This window comes from Aedes albopictus, chromosome 2 (assembly GCF_035046485.1).
Source record: "Aedes albopictus strain Foshan chromosome 2, AalbF5, whole genome shotgun sequence".
Classification (NCBI taxonomy): domain Eukaryota; kingdom Metazoa; phylum Arthropoda; class Insecta; order Diptera; family Culicidae; genus Aedes; species Aedes albopictus.
This window is the reverse complement of record NC_085137.1, coordinates 369,685,022-369,704,241: the sequence shown is the minus strand read 5'-3', so window position 1 is coordinate 369,704,241 and position 19,220 is coordinate 369,685,022. Positions and strand designations below refer to the sequence as shown.

General features: G+C 40.2%; 1 protein-coding gene across 6 annotated transcripts in view; it reads right to left on the bottom strand.

The window, feature by feature from the left end:
* Positions 1-655: 655 nt before the first annotated feature.
* The window catches only part of LOC109430552 (protein windpipe), an 88,801-nt gene continuing 70,236 nt past the window's right edge, over positions 656-19,220 (bottom strand). For all 6 annotated transcript variants that reach the window (XM_019706624.3, XM_029861029.2, XM_029861030.2 and 3 more), the window contains exon 3: positions 656-3,987. In XM_019706624.3, the coding sequence (XP_019562169.3) occupies positions 1,865-3,940 (2,076 nt within the window). In that variant the 5' untranslated portion in view covers positions 3,941-3,987 and the 3' untranslated portion in view covers positions 656-1,864. The remainder of the gene's footprint in view (positions 3,988-19,220) is intronic.

The following is a 19,220-nucleotide window of genomic DNA, read 5'->3' as shown; positions in this document are numbered from 1 at the left end:
CCGAGACTGTTGGCACTCGCGCATTACAAAACAGAGGTCGCAAACGCAAATCGGAACAACAAGCAGTGGTCACCACGGGCGGGTTCACGATCAACTCTAAGCGCTCACTGAAGCAATTGAAGCTGAAATTCGGAAACCAGGTGGAATATATCTGCAAAGGGCAAGCATGGCGATAATGGCATTATTGTCAAAAGTTATGTCAAATAGCTCGACAATAGTCTCGAGTAAATTGAGCTGCTCGCGACAGTAGTCTCCATACTACAGTATGGCGCTGCTGCATGGTCGAGTGTGTAACTTGGGATGCAGGGTCCCCCACATGTTCGGAATGCGCAGACTGCGACGAGACCGCGGAGCATGTGCTCTTTGAATGACCACGGTTTGTGGAGCAAAGGTCGAGTATGCAGGAGATATGCGGTATAAAGATATCACTCCGGACAGCATTGTTGAGAGGATGTTTATAGGGACGGACAGGTGGGATTACGTTACTTCCACGGTCTCCCGAATCGTACTTCAACTACAGAGAAAATGGTAGGCGGACCAACAGCAAGTTGAGTTGGTCATGCTACTCAATAAAGCAGTATGTAATATATATATTTTTTTAAGACTATTGATTTCGGATATACACAGACAAGAATGCTTCATCTTTACGACAGTGTTAAATTCTAGTATAATTTATTTAAAATACATATACAATAGTATTTCTTCACTTTCCTCTCTTTCGTTAAATTATTTAAACTTAACAAACATTTTCATTCCTGACACAGATTATGATTGCAAACTGAACGTGCGATTCCACATCGTACACAACGCTTCATTAGTTTAGGTATCTTCACCTCCTCAAACTCCTTGTAAGGCATCGGTTTCAAATTTTAGCATGCGATTTGCATATTCACATTATTTTCCCGCAAAATCATAAAATGTTTCTTTTGAAGAAAGCATTCATACGCAAAAATAAACCTCCGTACTAATGGACTAAGCTATCGTCTACGCTATATCTAAGTCGAAAAGAAATGATGGTTTGTGTTACTTTTTATTTTATAGTTTCATAATTTATTGGCATCTTTAATCGTCACATTGCAGTACTACTTAGGAAACGTGTCCCTTCCCACTGGATAGCGAGAGGATCATTACTGTTACAATTTTCACGAATAATATTTACATTCCAAGAGTCCAGTAAAAGAAAGACGTTGTAGATGATTTACAATGGTGGTGTGAGGGGTGCTCCAGGAACGATTCCGAATGCTGTGTCGTTATTTTGTTTTGTTCTTCCGTGATTTAGTTTTTGACTTATTACAAGAATTGGGTTGTTTAGGTGTTTGTATATCACAATTTGTTCCCGAATTACTGAAAAAATCTTTTCCGACGGTTCAGATGAATCTGTCACCCAGATTAAAAAGTTTTCAATGGTTTGTGCACTTAGATGATGACTCGCTATTTAAATAGGCTATGTAACTGTGAACTACATGATTGCAACTTTAAACAAGCTCTTATTTTTGACGTTTGTTTCCCTACAATTATCTTTTGTTTACTATAATTTCTGAAAATCTCTTCCTTAGCAATTTACTGTTTTTGAGCGCACATGACAGTTACGTAACGTTGAACGAAGGAAGCTCTATTCTCAACGGATGATTATCTATACAAATTTCTGACTCGATATACTCTTTCGAACTCTTATCGGCTCGGATGTCTCACCGATAACGAATGTTCAGTGTCGATCTAAAAACAAACGCGGACCACCGTCAGTCCGGATTAGTAGTGCCTAGACGGACGTCACCAGACCCGTGACGTCCCGGATTCGTTAGGAAGGCTGAAGCAAAATCCGCCAGGTGTTCCAAGGTCTTAGTCATTGGCTGTACAGCGTGGATCAGAACTTCTGGTCGGTTGTCGTTATGTAGTCTCCGGCTCTCGATCGACTTCGCGTGACCAAGATGGGAGTTTTTGGTTTGGGAGTTTCGGTTAGTTTGATTTTGACACGTCCGGTTTCTGGCGAGTACACCGGACTGTAGCGATCGGACTTTGGCGACGTGGGTACGTAGATGGGACTGTATCGCTTGGACTTGGGTGAGTCAACGGTCTCTGGCTGCAGTTGATTGGGGTTGCCGTTTGACGGTAGGAACACTTCATCGTCTTGGGATGGCACATTGTGATTGGGTTGGTGAACCCCTGGTAGGTCACCGTTTCCTACGGGGCCGTTTCCATTCTGAAGCGGAACCGTATTGTTATTGTTATTCTGAGGCACATTTTCGTACAGGCTTTCTTTACTCTTGTTTCTGTCGGCTGGAATTGGTTTGAAAGATTCCATCGTGGGCTTATCTAATGAGGTGCGCTCAGGTTTTGCTGGTGGATGATTGTTGGGCTTATCGCTGAAAACTTTCTGATAATCCGACTTGTCTCGGTCATTCATCAAAGGCGTTTGCTCTGGCATTTTGTGGCCATTCTTTTCCAGTGGTTTACCTAAAAGGTTCTTATCCATGTCCGTCAATTCACGCCCCCTAGCAGCTTCTAGATCTGCTTTGCCACGACGATTTCTAGAGTTTGGTTTCCTCTTGCACATAACCAAAACAATCAAAGAAATCAGTATAATTCCAAGAATTGCCAACAGAATGTAGGTTCCTTGGCTATCCGTGTCAGCTCGGGTTGGGGATTCAGACATGTTAGCTTTGTGTTCTTCTGTTGGACTTTCTGTACCTCCAGTAGTACCCTTGCTAACGTCAACAACACCAACAAAAGGAACAACTCCTTCCGTGGCTTCAGTATCTCTTGAAGTTGTGGTATCATCGTCTAGACCTTTGCCAAAAATACCCAATCCATTTGGAGGAGTTATTGGCTTCTCTTCGCTTGTGCTGTCTTCAAAGTCAGTTTCAGACTTTGGACTCTCAGCTTCGTGTTCAGATCCAACTCCGCGAGACCCAAAAAGAACCACACCAGCACCACTTCCACTTCCCTCTTCTTCATCGTCTTCCACGGCGTTTTGGATCTGGCTCACCCGGACATTGTCGCCCGTATCTTCCCCAGATCCTTCAACAACCGACAAATCAGCAACTTTTCTAGCTTCAGCCTTTTCTTCTTCTCCAATTGAAGAACCGTCTCCGGAACCACCATCCAATTCCTCATCATTCTGTATCTCGATCGGTGGGTCCTGAGACTTCACTTTTTCCCCAACTGGTAAATACTCCTTCTTGAAATCATCCTCATCCTCTTCCTCGTCATCTCCTAAATGAGCTTGGTCTCCCAACATCAAGTCATTCTCGTCTTCATAGTCATCCCAGTTGTAGCCACCATCCCTTCCAGCTTCATGGCAGACATCAGACTGTTTGACCTGCAGCCACGGCCTGCCCTTGAACTCCTGAGGGGCACTACATTTGATGTGCTGATCAGACCACACGTGCCTTGTCGTAAGCCAGTTCCTAATGTGCAACGTTTCGCATGTGCAGTTGATCGGATTGTCTACCAACTCAATGGATCGTAGCTTCTTCAGCTTCATCAAATACAGCGGCAGGTAGGTAATTACGTTGTGCGACAGGTTCAGCGATTCCACATACAGCGGAATCTTCACCAGCTTTCCGGATGTGATTCGATTCTGGCTCAGGTTGAGGCGTCGTATCCGCCTGCCCAGGTGGCTCACCTCAGACAGGTGGTTGTTGGAAAGATCCAGCTCTGTGATGTTTCGGATATTCTCCAGCTGTGCGGGGATCTTCTTCAGTTCTAAACCGGAAAGCACCAGTCGCTTGATGGGCAAACTTTTGTCGATGCTCCGCAGTCCGGACACGCTCGTACAAGTGATACTGGAGTCATTGCACTCGCAACCCTTCGGACAGATGTACGATGATGAGGTAGAAGCTGAGACAGCGTTGAGCAGTACCAATGCTACGATCAGTACCAACCGAAGCAGACGGTGGTCGGATGTCGTTGACGACGACGCCACTCTGGACGACGTCATCTTCTTTTGGTTGAGTCGGGCAACGGCGAGGTATGGAGGCACTGGATCTGGAAGGAAAAGAGAATAACAATGTGATTAGATAGACTGAATTGACATTTGGGTATCAAAAGTATTCAGGTAAAGAAGTATTTTTGATCAAAAATATCACGTTCGATATAAACTTTGATAAAAAGCACAGACCAGTACAATCAATAAATGCTTCTCTATATCGAAAGATCAGCCCACACATGTAGCTTTGATCGTCGAGACTTCAGCTTAGGGCTGAAAGTCTCGTAAATAAAGCTAACAAAAACAATAATATAGCTTTGCTCAACTGGCCAAGAATAACACTACGGATCGCCTTTTCCAATGGTAAGGGTCTACTAAACAGGTAACCCTTAATTTATCACCCCGGAGAAGAGTAGCATTTGCCTATCTATTTCACATTATAGTTGGAGGAAATGTGAATGCACAACCTCTAACTTCCGGAAAGATAAGACTAGTTCCTTGGATAAGTGCTTTGGTGCCTGACCCTGAGAACCAGCGGTAAAACGACAAGCACCGAAAAATCAATAAGAGAAGAATACGAAGCGATACCAATGGCGACGAACACAGTGACGAAACAGGACTTGTGATTGGAAACTCGATACGTGGAACTGCAGATCTACCAACTTCATCGAGAGCACCCGCATCTATTGACGGACCATGAGATGAAAGAATGAACTGGTAGATGATCAAGTTCAGATTCTTTAACGTGCACAGTCCTCACTCTGGAAGCACTGATGGTGACAAGATCATCACAGGATACCTAAACGCTTAAATAGGTCAGGAAGAGGAGTTCAGACCGATGATAGGGAAGTTTAGCGCCCACTAGCTGACGAACGAAAACGGCCTACAGCTCATCGATTTCGGCGTCTCTAAGACCATGGCCATTCGTAACACCTTCTTCCAACACAGCCTCCCTTATAGTTAAACCTGGAGAGCACAAATGCAAACGGAATCCTAAATCGACCACGTACCGACCGAAGGACGGTACTTCTTCGACATTAACGACTGCAGGAGCAGGGCCCATATCCTGGCGCAAAACTAACTCCTAATGATGGTAGACCTGAGTTTAAAACGAGAGTGTAATCAGTATGGCCCCTCTGGGGAGCTGCTGGAGTGCAGTCAAAGCAGTCATCAACAACACAGCTGAGAGCACTATCGGTTACGTGGAACGGAGTCGACGGAACGATTGGATCGACGAGGAGTGCAGTGCGGTTTCGGAGGAAAAGAACGTAGCGCGGGCGGTAATGCTGCAGTACACACCAAAAATCCAAATGAGCTTTCAGCAAACTGATTTGCTGAAGATAAATCAGCAATCAAATTCTTTGCTGAAAAATCAGTGGATTGCATTTATGTACTGATAATCAGCAAACTCGTGAGGAGTGCTGAAATTTCAGTGAATTCCGTCCGCCGTCAGCTCCATCGCAAAAAAAAACATGGCTGATGCAACATCGAAATTTTGAGTCCGCGAAAAACTTGTGAAAAACTTGGTGGAAAACGGCGATAATAGTGAGTATTCATCTACATTTAAAACGCATTTGTTATCGAACTTGTGTGGTAAGTAGTTCCGTACAATTTAATGGATAAACTTTTATATTTTCCATTTTAGTGCGACAAATGACAGAAGCATTCTGGCTGAGTAAACATCGGGACATGTTCATCGTTCGACTCAACTGAATGCTGCTTAATATACTTGTGGAATGAACAATTATCAAAAACGATATGAAATAAATCGAATCGACATGCTGCTTGATATACAAAAATATCTTTAACTAAAAATGTTTTTTTTTGCATTTTGATTGAATTTGCTGATTTCCATCAGCATACTGCAGTCAAATCAGGCGTCGCGACGTGTCGGTCGATTTTACTGGTTTTTCGGTAATTCCTACTGATGATTCAGCAAACACCAGTAAGCCAGTTTGACATTTGACATTGCTGAAAATTTCAGCAATTTGCTTTGCTGAAAAGTTTACTGATAATTCAGCTCAGCAAAATTCAGCAAAATTTTGCTGAGTTTCAGCGAAAAAAATTTGGTGTGTATGGAACCCGATAGAATGCGGAGCGATATAGACAGAAACGGAAGCAAGAGAATCTATTAATATTTCTAAATATTTCTAAACTCGACAGTTCAAACGTTTGCCTTAGATTCCCGTGACAACCAAAAGACCAACTGCCGTAAAAATCCTCTCATTCAATTTCATCGCGATAAGCACTTCTTTCGATGATGCAGGTACTTGTGTGATGGCGAAACATGTTTCACAATCAGCAATCGAATACATTGGTTCCGATTTGGTCATTTTTCATTCATGTGCACGGTGGGATGTTCATCCAGCATAAACTCCCAGTCATTTATCGCTTTCAAGTCCTCCACCAAGCCCACACATGTACACACAACCAAGCGATTTTGCCACCTTATGGAAAAGATGTCGGCTTATTCCGAAAACAAGATAGCAATAAAAGTCGCGCCGCCACCACGGCGGACCTTCACGATGGACGCTTCAATCGCCACCTCCAGCGGTGCAGCATGACATGTGCATTTGTCCACGTTTGGGGAAGTATTAAGCCAGCCAGCTCAGCTGCAGGCTCCCTCATTATTGTTAACTGTGGGAAATTAGCCTGACGGATAGTGAACCATCTTTGGTAAAAAGCCATAAATTATCGGGAGGGGGTTCCCTGCGACAAACGCGACCATTGCGAACATGTTTTACACCAAGCGCTACAAACTATGGACACTTTCGACTCGTAAAGAGTAGTTTTTATGATTTAGTGAGCGCGATAGGGGTTTCAATGGATGCTGAATTCCAGCGAGGTCTAATCGGAGACAACTCAATTGGATTCCGCACCTTGATGTCGTGTTGTCGTGGAACATGGCCAATTGGCCACCCAACATAGGGAATAAGGCGGAAATCAATCTTAGTTCAGGAAATAACTATTTTTTTTATCCAGCCCTTTAATTTCGAACGACCTTCGCCGATAATAAGATATTGCTACCCGTTCAACGAACCGTGATCTTTAACAAATGCGATGCGTGTAATCATGTTGCCTAGGGGCAACAACAACGTTTCAATTTTATCACGAGCTATTACTACATTGGGTCATTTGACAAGCTGGGAATTGTTTTCAAGACTATCTAACTAACACGATTTACCCAACACGCAGCTAACATCTACCATTGTCTAGTTAGGTAATGTATAGCATTGCACAATGGTCCGAGGACCAACATTAAGTGGAAAAAATTAATAACTCAAAAACCATCCAAGATAGAGTCTTCATGTCTTCTAGACATTTGCTCGTGAGTCCAAGCCACGTTATATGCAAAAGTGTCCTAAACGCCAAATCTTAAAATACTTCATATTTCAGCACCTAACTTTTTTATTTCAAAAGATATCGAAATAAAATGTTCTGCAAAGTTGAAGAAGGTAAAAACCCCGACAACTTTCTCGAAGAGCAGTTTTTTTCTATCTCTTCAATCTGAGGAGATATAACTTATTGAAGAAATAAAAAGTCCGAAATCGGTTTTTTGTCATATGTCAAAAACTATCATTTTTTCAAGCCTACTATGTTCAGAGCAATTGTACATATTGCCAAAATACACATTTTGTCAGAAGGCATCAAAGCTGTACGATGTTTCTATCAAAAGATATAAGTATTTTTGTACTTTTTTAAGCCAATTTTTCTAGCGTAACATTTGAAAAAGGCGCAAGTGAATCTTTAATTTTCTCCCACCACCGGATCTAGTATGACAAAAACTGCATTTTAACAAATTTTGGAGAGGGTGTTTTTTTGTTTTGCGTTTTAAATGTGATTTGACTATGACCGTATTTTAGGCATCAAATTCACGAAAAATGACATCCATAATGTCCGAGTTCAACATCTACTCGTGTTTCAAGATCACTTATCTTAAACATTCGAGTAGCGATGAACCCAATGTTGTCTTTTTTGTTTTGTTTTGTTCCTTTGTGTAAGTGAGCAAACATATAAAACAAATTCCCTATAGTTTTTCGATTTCTTAATTCATCAGATATATGCATCTGGTGATCGTATGCAAATTTTAAATTGAATTGTGGACCGTCCAGTTTTATATGTTTGACATATATTATGAAAGGCCTTTGATCCTAGGATAGGATGCGACACGTAGTCAGTCAATTTGAGACCAATTTGCTGTCAAACGGAGACCAGTCGCTGATTGGTCGAAATTGATATCCGTTTGCTGCGATCATATCGCTTTGTTGTTGGTATCAAATGCTAAACCTACAAACTAGCAACACGGCCAAGCCAACAACAAAGCGATATGATCACAGCAAACGGATATCAATTTCGACCAATCAGCGACTGGTCTCCGTTTGACAGCAAATTGGTCTCAAATTGACTGACTACGTGTCGCATCCTATCCTAGGATCAAAGGCTTTTCATAATATATGTCAAACATATAAAACTGGACGGTCCACAATTCAATTTAAAATTTGCATACGATCACCAGATGCATATATCTGATGAATTAAGAAATCGAAAAACTATAGGGAATTTGTTTTATATGTTTGCTCACTTACACAAAGGAACAAAACAAAACAAAAAAGACAACATTGGGTTCATCGCTACTCGAATGTTTAAGATAAGTGATCTTGAAACACGAGTAGATGTTGAACTCGGACATTATGGATGTCATTTTTCGTGAATTTGATGCCTAAAATACGGTCATAGTCAAATCACATTTAAAACGCAAAACAAAAAAACACCCTCTCCAAAATTTGTTAAAATGCAGTTTTTGTCATACTAGATCCGGTGGTGGGAGAAAATTAAAGATTCACTTGCGCCTTTTTCAAATGTTACGCTAGAAAAATTGGCTTAAAAAAGTACAGAAATACTTATATCTTTTGATAGAAACATCGTACAGCTTTGATGTCTTCTGACGAAATGTGTATTTTGGCAATATGTACAATTGCTCTGAACATAGTAGGCTTGAAAAAATGATAGTTTTTGACATATGACAAAAAACCGAATTCGGACTTTTTATTTCTTCAATAAGTTATATCTCCTCAGATTGAAGAGATAGAAAAAACTGCTCTTCGAGAAAGTTGTCGGGGTTTTTACCTTCTTCAACTTTGCAGAACATTTTATTTCGATATCTTTTGAAATAAAAAAGTTAGGTGCTGAAATATGAAGTATTTTAAGATTTGGCGTTTAGGACACTTTTGCATATAACGCAGCTTGGACTCACGAGCAAATGTCTAGAAGACATGAAGACTCTATCTTGGATGGTTTTTGAGTTATTAATTTTTTCCACTTAATGTTGGTCCTCGGACCATTGTGCATTGTCAGCAGAGCAGACGTGAGATGCTTGAAAGTTGAAAGCAGTACCTTGATGAACATCTCAAAAGTAGAGGAGAATGTAGACAAGAGGGGTAAGGAAATGGTAGCACTGACTATGATAACTTGCTATATAAATTTCCATACAAACTCCATGACAGATGAGTCAATGGCCGTAATCCAACCAGTGGCGCCTTCTCAGTTACTTTCAGTTACCCACTGAGTAATCAATCCTTCAGAACAAATAAAAATAATACTCAATATGAAAATAAGATTCTTTCAAAAAGGTATCAACGGCGACTTTAGTTCGCGATTCGGCCGCTAGGCGGCGCCAGTGTCAAAAATGTTCAAACCCTCATATCTCAGAAACCCGATAAGATAGAATGATGCTGTCTTCGACAAAGTTCTTCAGCAAGCTCAGAACTATCTGATAGTAAAGTCTTTGGTTTGGGATTTTTCAGCTGGATGGCGCCTTGTGCCTGAAAAATTGAAACACGTATATCTCGATACCCTAATGAGCTACAAGCATGCCGTTTTCAGCAAACTTGTTCAGCAGGCTAAGAACTATCTGGCAATGGCGTCTTTGGTTGGAGAATCATCCGCCAGGTGGTGCCAGAATAAAAACTGTTCAAACTCCTATATCTCAGAAACCTGATAAGATAGAATGATGTCGTTTTCAACAAAGTTCTTCAGCAAGCTAAAAACTGTCTGACACTTGAGTCTTTGATTCGTGATTTATTCGCTAGGTGGCACCTTGTGTAAAATATTTAAACACGTGTATCTTGGTACTGTAATGAGCTAAAAGCATGCCGTTTTCTGCAAAGCTGTTCGGCAGGTTGAGATCAATCCGGCAATGGGGACGCTAGGTGACACCAGCAATCAAAACGTTCAAACAATTTTATCTCAAAACTCTGGAAACGTCCAGCAAATTCTTCCGAAAGTTGAGAGAAAGTAAAACATATCTGGTGTCCGTGATTCTGATATTATGTATTCGATAGGTTCCGTCTAGTATGACACAAAATACTTGTATGAACACTCCAATAAACAAGAAGTATTCCGTTTTCAGCATAGTTGTTCAGTAATCTAAGAGCTAATTGGCAGGATAGTAGGCGGTCGAGTACAGGAATTCTTCCGGCAATTTTCCCAGGAATTCCTCCGGGAATTTCACCGGGAATTTCTCCAAGAATTCTTCTGAGTATTCCTCAAGAAATCAAGACATTTCTTCAGGAATTTCTCCGGGAATTTCTCTATAACGTCCTCAAGAAATTCTTCCGGGAAATCTTTCAGAAAAACCTCCAAGAATTTTTCTAGGAACTCCTTCGGGAATGTCTCCGGGAACTCCTCCGGATATTTCTCCAAGAATTCCTCTAGGACTCCCATCAGGAATTCCTCCGGGGATTTTTCTAGGAATTCCTCCAGGAGTTTCTCCAGAAATTCCTCCCGATTTTTTCCTAGACTTCCTCCGGAAATTTCACTGAAAATTTCCCCAGGAATTCTCTATGACTTCCTCCGAGATTTCCTTCATGAATTCCTCTTGTAATTTCTTCAGGAATTTCTCCGGGTTGTTCTACAGGAATTCCTCCAAGAATTTCTCCAAGAATTTCTCCTGGAATTTTTCCAGGAATTTTACCAAGAATTTCTCCGGAAACTCCTCCGAGAATTTCTTCAGGAAAATTTCCGGTTCTTTTTTCAAGAAAATCATCTGGGAATTTCAGCAGGAATCTGTTGAGAGAGTCTTCCGTGATTTTTTTTCTCAGAAAACCCTCTGGGAATTCCTTTACGAGTTCCTTCAGGAATTCCTCCGGGAATGTCTCCGGGTATTCATCCGGGAAGTTGTTCAGAAAAAACTTTCCTTTTTTCAAGAAAATGTTCTGGGATTTTTTTTTAGGAATCTCTTTAGGAAGACATCCGTGATTTTTTTTTCTAGTGATTCCTCTGGAAATTCCTCTAGGAATTCCTCCGAGAATTCCTCCGAGAATTCCTCCGGGAATCTATCCTGGAGTTCCTCCGGGAATTTCTCCAGGAATTCCTCCGTTGATTTCTTCAGGAATGCCTACAGGGATGTCTCTAGGAATTCCTCCGGGAATTTCTCCTGAAATTCCACTAGGAATTTCTTCAGAAAATCCTTTCAAAATTTCTCGTGGAATCCCACTGGGAATTCCTTTAGGACTTTCTCCAGGAATTCCTCAGGTGATTCCTCGAGGAATTCATCAGGTGATTCCTCCAAGAATTCTTTTGGTAATTTATCCAGTACTTCTTCCGATTTTTTTTTCAGGAATTACTCCGGGTATTTCTCCAGGAATTCTCCCGGGAATCTTTCCAGGAATTTCTCCGGAAATGTTTCTTGGATTTCCACCGAGAATTTCACAGAAAATTTCCCAGCAATTATTCCTGGAATGTCTCTTGGAATTTCTTCGGGAATTCCTGCATTAGTTCCTCCGGGAACTTCTTCAGGAACTGCTCCAGGAATTCCGTCAAGAATTTCTCCAGTAATTCCTCCGAGAATTTCTCAAGGAATTCCTTCGGGAATGTCTCCTGAGATTTCCCCATTAAATCCTCCAGGAATTCAATGACACATATTGCCCATTTTACTGGAATTTATTTATACTGGAATCCCTCAGGAGTTCCTCCGGGGATTCTGCTGAAATTCCTCCGAAAATTGCTTCAGGAACTCTTTCGGAATTTTCTTAGGAAATCCTCGTGGAATTTCTCCAAGAATTCCTCTAGGACTTCCTCCAGGAATTCTTCAGGAAATTTCTCTAGGAATTCCTCCGGGAATTTGTTCAGCAATTACTCTGGAAATTTCTTCAAGAAATCCTCCTTCCTGGTGGAATCCCTGGAGTACCCAGGGGAATCCCTGAAGAAATACCCGGAAGAATTCCTGAAAAAAAAATCCCGGAAGAAGTCCTGGAGAAATTACCGAAGAAATTTCTTGAGGAATCACCGGAGGAATACTCGATGGGAGTCCTAAATGAATTTCTTAAGAAATTCCTAAAGGAAGTACTATAGGAATCTCCAGTAGATATCCATGAGAAATATTGGAAGGATTTCGTGAAGAAATTCCTAGTGGATTTTAGGGAGTAATTCTCGGAGGAATTCCCGGAGACATTCCCGGAAGAATACCTAATATTCCTGGATAAATTCCCAGAGGAATTGCTAGAGAATTTCTCAGAGGGTTTCTTGTAGCAAAAGTCACGGAACACTTTCTGAAGATATTCCTGGAGAAATTCCTAGAGGATTATCTTGAAAAAAAAAAACGGAAGTTGTCCTGAAAAAAATCCCGGAGCAATTCCTGGAGGATTTCCTGGAAAATTTCCTTAAAAAATTTCCAGAGGAATTCTCGAAGACATTCCCTTAGATATTCCTGGAGGAATTCCTACAGAAATTCCTGGAAAAATTCTCAGAGAAATTCCTGGAGAAATTCTTGGAGGAATTCCTGAAGAAAATCCTGAAGAAATTAATAAAAACAATCCCGGAAGAGTTCCTGGGAAAATTCTCAGTAAATTCTCGGAAATGGAAATTCTTGAAAAAAAAATCCCGAGGAATTCCTGGAGAAACTCCCGAAGGAATTCAAAGAAAAATTCCCAGAAGAATTCCTGGAGAAATTACCGAAGTATTCCTGGAAGATTTTTGAAGGATATCCTAGAAAAATTCCCGGAGGATTTCCTGCTGAAATTCCTGGAGGAAGTCCTTGAGGAATTCCCAAAGGAGGAACTCTTGGAGAAATTCCCGGTGGAATTCTCGGAGGAATTTTTGAAAAAAAATGCCCGGAAGAATTAATGTAGAAATTTTCGGAAGAATTACTGTAGAAATTCCCGGAAGGAAAATGAACCAAAAGAAGCAAGTTTGTGGGGTGAAAAAATTTGTATGCAGAGGGTCAAAGACGGTGTAAATGTATTGCCTCATACACCACCGTATATATCCCTTTAAATGACTGCAATAATTTTCTTTTGTGGTTTTAGGAAACAACAATCACGAAACGTGACGCCAGATAAGACACTACCCTTATGGTTCTTACAATAGGATTGTAAGAACCATAAGTTTCGTGTCTTATCTCGCGAATAGATCAGGAAATCAGTAAATTGAAAGTTTTAGGAAATACTGTTTTCATCAGAATATTCTTCTTGGATTATCTAAGAAAATCTTCCAAGGATTTATGAAGAATTTAATCAACAGTTTTCTTCACAAAATCTTCTTTGCGCTCCTTCAAAAATTGCTCCATGGATTTCTTTAGAGATTCCTCCAGATATTTTCTGAAATCTGTCACGAATTCTATCAGAAATAAATCCAGGAATTCATTTTAAGATTTAGTTAGGGATAAAAATAAGCGATTTAGTCAGAAAATGTTCTAAATATTTCTTAGGACATTGAGCTATTCCAAGTATTCGACTGTGAATTCCTACTGAAATTTAAGATGATAATGACATGCATATTCGAGAAATTTGATGAATTATTTTTAATCACCTGTATTATGCTCCCAGGTACCAGTAAGAATGTTTTTGTGGTGACTCTTTCAGTCTCTATTGCTGGTGTGTTTGAGAGAAATAAGTTTCACTGAGTGGTTTTCTATTCTTTAGTAAAAAAATGGAAAAAGAAAAGTTAACAGTAAATTCTAGTGAAGCTTTTGTTGGTTTTGTACGACAGCCTTTTACGCTTTCTTTTTGAAGGGTTTGAAACCAGCTAATCCTAAACCACATGTATTTAATTTATTCCTTGAACAATTTAGGGCTAATCGCAAAATAAACAATTACGTATTGTAGTTGTTTACTCCTACTCAAAAACCATTCCCAAACCCAAGAAAACGGTTAGCATGGTGTTTTCGAGAAATGGAATTGTAATGTAGCAACCTTATTCTGTTTTTCAAACACACGGAAGCACACGCTCCACGACCATTTCTCCAACATTTAGTGCCTCATGTCCATCGCCCCCGCCGTTTACGATTATTGCCATGCATAACGATTATCCACTTCTGGCACAATCAAAACAACAATAAGCGTTACAACAAACAGCGAAAAATTGAAACTCAAACAAATAAACAACCTCGGCTCCGGACCACACCGCCAATCAAACTCTCACTCAGAACGACGAGACCGAATGGCATCAATTCTGATTCTGCTGCGCTGGCGGCTGGAGACAACCAAGCGTTGGCAGAGATGCTCCATTATCCAGTCACACCGCACTGTCAAAGCCGTATAAGTACACTGACTGAATGCAGACGACCGGGCTCAACCAAACCTACATCCGTGCAGGGCACGAGACGTGGCCTATACAAAACGACCCGACGACGTCGTAACTCAAGACCGATCATTATCAAAGTCTCGTGTCCAAAACTGAAGCAGACCGGCCGGCCAGCGCCCACTTTCCCCCCCACTCGCTTTGGCAACAGAATCATTGAGAAGATGCACTTGGAGCTGATGGCATTGCATTGGGTGCTCGGTCTCGTGTTTGAGGTTTGCAACCGCAAACGTGAGGTGTGTTTGGGTGCAGTTATAGAAAGTGTTGAACAACAAAGCAACTAAGGTCAAATCGATGCAGATCCATCATTTGAGTTCATTCCAGAACAGGTTAGAGAAATGTCATTAGAATAACATTGCTATTTGAACTATTCAAGAAAATATGTTTATCGATCACATTCTTAACTTTCCCTAACTAACCAACATTATAGATTGCTGCATTACTCACGGTTCGGAAATTCGCACAAAAAATAGTTGAAACTCCAAAATATCATGATGCTTTTTCCATGAAATTACCTGACACTTCCCATCCCTGTTTTCAAAAACCCTATTTAATGGAGCGATATTCATGACTATTTAATGGTGAAGGGTCCATTGTAGGTTAGCATTCCCTAGTCCCAGTATTCAGGTAGCTTGCTACCCATAGTTCTACTAATTTCCTCGAGAACAAAATTGTCAAACACTTGTTTGGAATCAGCTGTAAGTACCTAAACTCTTTAGCTAGCACTCGCGAGTTTTGTTATGCTAATCAACAACAGGCCAAATCATCTTCGTACCGATACAGCGACGAGCTAATCGCGACTAGCCGCCGCCACGGAGAGGGATGATATATTGGCGGAAAAAGCACTTGACGAGCGCGAGATGCTCGTCATAAACACGTGGGCCCGGGATTGAGCTGAGGTTAAACTGGATGAATGATCTTTGCACTTATTGTACAACTCCTCTATTGTTGTTGTTGTTGTTGTTGCTGCTCGCCGCCGTCGTGATAAATGTACGGCGATCGCAATGAATGGTTTTTGTTGAGCACTTAGAAGACGTTGCAAATCAATTTAGCGGAACGAATCTGCGCGGTTGACGTCAGGGACAGATCTTAGTTATTTTATGAGATGTCGCATTTTGAAATGAAAATCATGAATGGAAAGACAATGAATATGATTATCTTGGTTTAAGGCAGTGGTCACCATAGTGCGGCCCGCGGGCCGCACGTGATGCCCAGTTCTCTATGTTGCCGTAGAATTTCTTGCAATGTTTCTTAAGGAGGTTGTTCTACTCCCAAAACAATGTAGAATAACGTGCTTAACGTTTCACAAATGGATCCAGGATGTGCAATACAAGCAGTTGAAAAAATAGGCCTGAGGATCACTGGTTTAAGGTTTTATCACTTATAAGTTATATAATTATCAGGTTAATATTCAATCTCAGCCTTATCGTTTGTGATATTCAGAACCAAAAGGATGATGAGCATCTATTTAGCTCAGCTCATAAACGCGCATGAATTTGGTCAATTCATATTAGGGATACATATCTGGGATAAATAATAATAACACTCACCATGTACACCAGAGTTTTTTTTTATTCTTCAACCACTTAACCTAATTTACAGCCTTTTTTGTCCACTAGGGAGTGGACGTGTAGCAAGTATGCCACGGGCCCAGGCATAGACATATTGATTTGTTGACCGTCGACCGGAACTTTTTGAGGATAGATTTTCCGATGATTAGAAAAATTACATAAAAACGGAGAAAATTCAGTCGATTTTGAAACTCCATACATTTTGTATGGGGTGAAAACTTTATATCTCATTTACTGCCGCTCTACGCATAGTTTTCCCATATTACTTTTGGGCATATTGAATTTTTTGCACCAGGCGCTTTATACATATACTATCATATAACATCAAAAAATAACATGCCTTGTTCGAAGACTCAATAAAAAGCATGCCATGTCAAATTGTCCCACTGTTGAATTTATACGCATAACAGCCCCACTATAAAATTTATACGCAAATTGGATGCATAAGTAGTTTTAAGTTATTTACTTCACTTAACCCTCTAATACCCAATCCCACCTTTAGACGGGGTATAGTTTGAGCATTTTTGTAATTTTTGTTTTGTGGAAAATCAAATGTTTTATATTTTTGGCTGATATTTAGGACTGTTCTGTATATTTCAAAATGGTTTTTGATGTATTTAAAAGCGTATTTACATTTTTTTAAATCATTGAAAAATTGATGTTTTAGTCACCTTTTAGAAGTCATTGTTTATTTTGTATTGAATCGTTACAATTAACATATTTTAAATTTTTCCCAAAACATTCTATCCTTGTTTAATAGTTTAAGGGAGTTGAATACGCTCTAAAATTATTTTCCTTAAAATTACACGGAAAATAAAATTTTCTGTCAAAAAAAATTAAAATAATAATATTTCAACAATAATCATAAAATCTCAAAATGTTTTCGTCTCAAAAAATCCGTTCCCCAAATCGGCTTGCAGGAAAAATATAAAAGTGTGGGGATGTTCAAAAATAAAAATTAAAAAAATCAAAAACTGAAATTCACGAAATCGAGAATTAAAAAGAATCATCTTCCAAAACATGTTTAAATCGATTTTAGATCACGAAAAATGATATTTCGATCAAAATCAAAAATTTGGGTATTAGAGGGTTAATAGTATGGATATTTCAATGCTGCATAGTAAATACTCTTCTTTTATGTTGGCATTACGTTCCAGCTGGAACAGAACTTGCTTTCTACTTGAATGAAAACTGTGGCTTTTCCAAAACTATCAGTTTCAATTTAATGAAAGTACTTTTCATGTCTACGTTATATATGACTGCAATGCACGGCAGTCATTGATAAACGTTCAAAATTTCATTCGATTCGGTTCTCTGGTTTCCGAGATATGACAGTTCAAAAATTGGTTGTCTAAAAAATAGTGTTTTACGAGAACGGTTCTAGCTTCGCGAAAGATTAACCAATCGAGCCCAAATTTGTGCCAGTGATGCACATATAAGGTTGACAAACAGTCAAAATTTGAGAATTTTTGATGCATTCTTTGAAAAGTTACAGCATGTTGAATTTTTTTTGAGAGAGAAAAAAAAGTTGCCTATCCCAAACATTTTGGCCACCCCCTGTACAGCATTCCTAATGAAGCATTTCACAACAAAACAAAACAATGTGTAACACAACGTGGTAAAATATTTCAGCTTACTGCTCCATCTCAATGACTCCACCAGCCAGGGATCAAACGGGTAGTGTTCTTTACGTAGCAAGCAGTGAAGTGGTGCAGCATGAAAATCCAGTGTACTGAGAATTGTTTTTTTTTTATCTGTATTAACGAGATTTTTAGCCCTAGGCTAGTTCATCTCGGGACCCACGCTTTACTTCCCTTCCGAAGGAAGAACTCACATTTTGCGAGTTTGTCGGGAGTGGGATTCGATCCCAGGTCCTCGGCGTGATAGTCAAGTGTTCTAACCATCACACCAGGTCCGCTCCACCTCCAATTGTTGACACTTGACAGTTTGGATCCCAAATGGGCGTTTGAACAAAGGAAATGATGTTTCCATACCAACGAGCACAATGGTCCACTGCACGAATTTATTCTGGCCTGCTTACTCTCACGCGAAATTTGACCAGCATAAATTCGTGCAGTGGACCATGTTGCCATTGCTAGCTGCTGAGGTTAGAGCCTTTGAACGGAATGGATCCACACAGTCAGCTGATCTAAGCAGGCATTGTTTTTATGCTGCACCGTTTCATTCCCATCCGCGGAAAAAAACACTACCTGTCAGATCCGAGATTTGCACGCTTTTATCGAAGTTATGCTAGCAATCGCAACATTAAAGGGGGGATGAGAGGGCATGGGGATCATTACTCTGTTACGGTATCTCCCACCCATAAATTGCAGTCGCAAACTTTATTTTAATGATAGATGCCAATGAGGATGGCATCATTCGTGGTCATCACTATCATTCACGCACACACGCTTACTCATTAATTCACGCATCGATTCATTCATTTACTTACACATTTACTCACTTACTTGCTAATGGTCTCACTCACTAACTCATTCACTCACCCGTTCACTCCCTTACCAACTCACACACTCATTAAAATAATAACTTACTACAACACTCACTAACTCACTCATTTGCTCATTTACTCACACTTTCATTTACTAACAGGATCACTTAGCCACTACACTTATTCACTAGCTCACTCACTCACTCATTTGCCCGTATATTCAATACTCAATATTTTAACTCACCACATCACCCACATACTTATTACATCACTCACTAACGGGGTCGCTCACTTACCAATACACGCACTCAGCAACTCACACTGGCATTAAATTATCAACTCACTACATCATTACTAATTCATTACATCACTCACTTACTAACTCATGCACTTAGCAACTCACTCACTCTTTAAGTTATTAACCCACTACATCACTCACCAACTTACTCATTTTTAACCCACACATTCACTCACTAACAGACTCACGCACTCACTTATCCACGTTCTCACTAACTCCTCACTCACTCATTTACTTGTCAGCTCACTACATTATTCACTAGCTCACTATATTTCTCACTTACTCACTAACTCATTTATTTACCCACTAACACTCATTTACTCATTAACTAATTAATTCACTTATTTACTCACTATCAGGCTCAATCAGTAACAGACTCACTCACTTATTCACTTG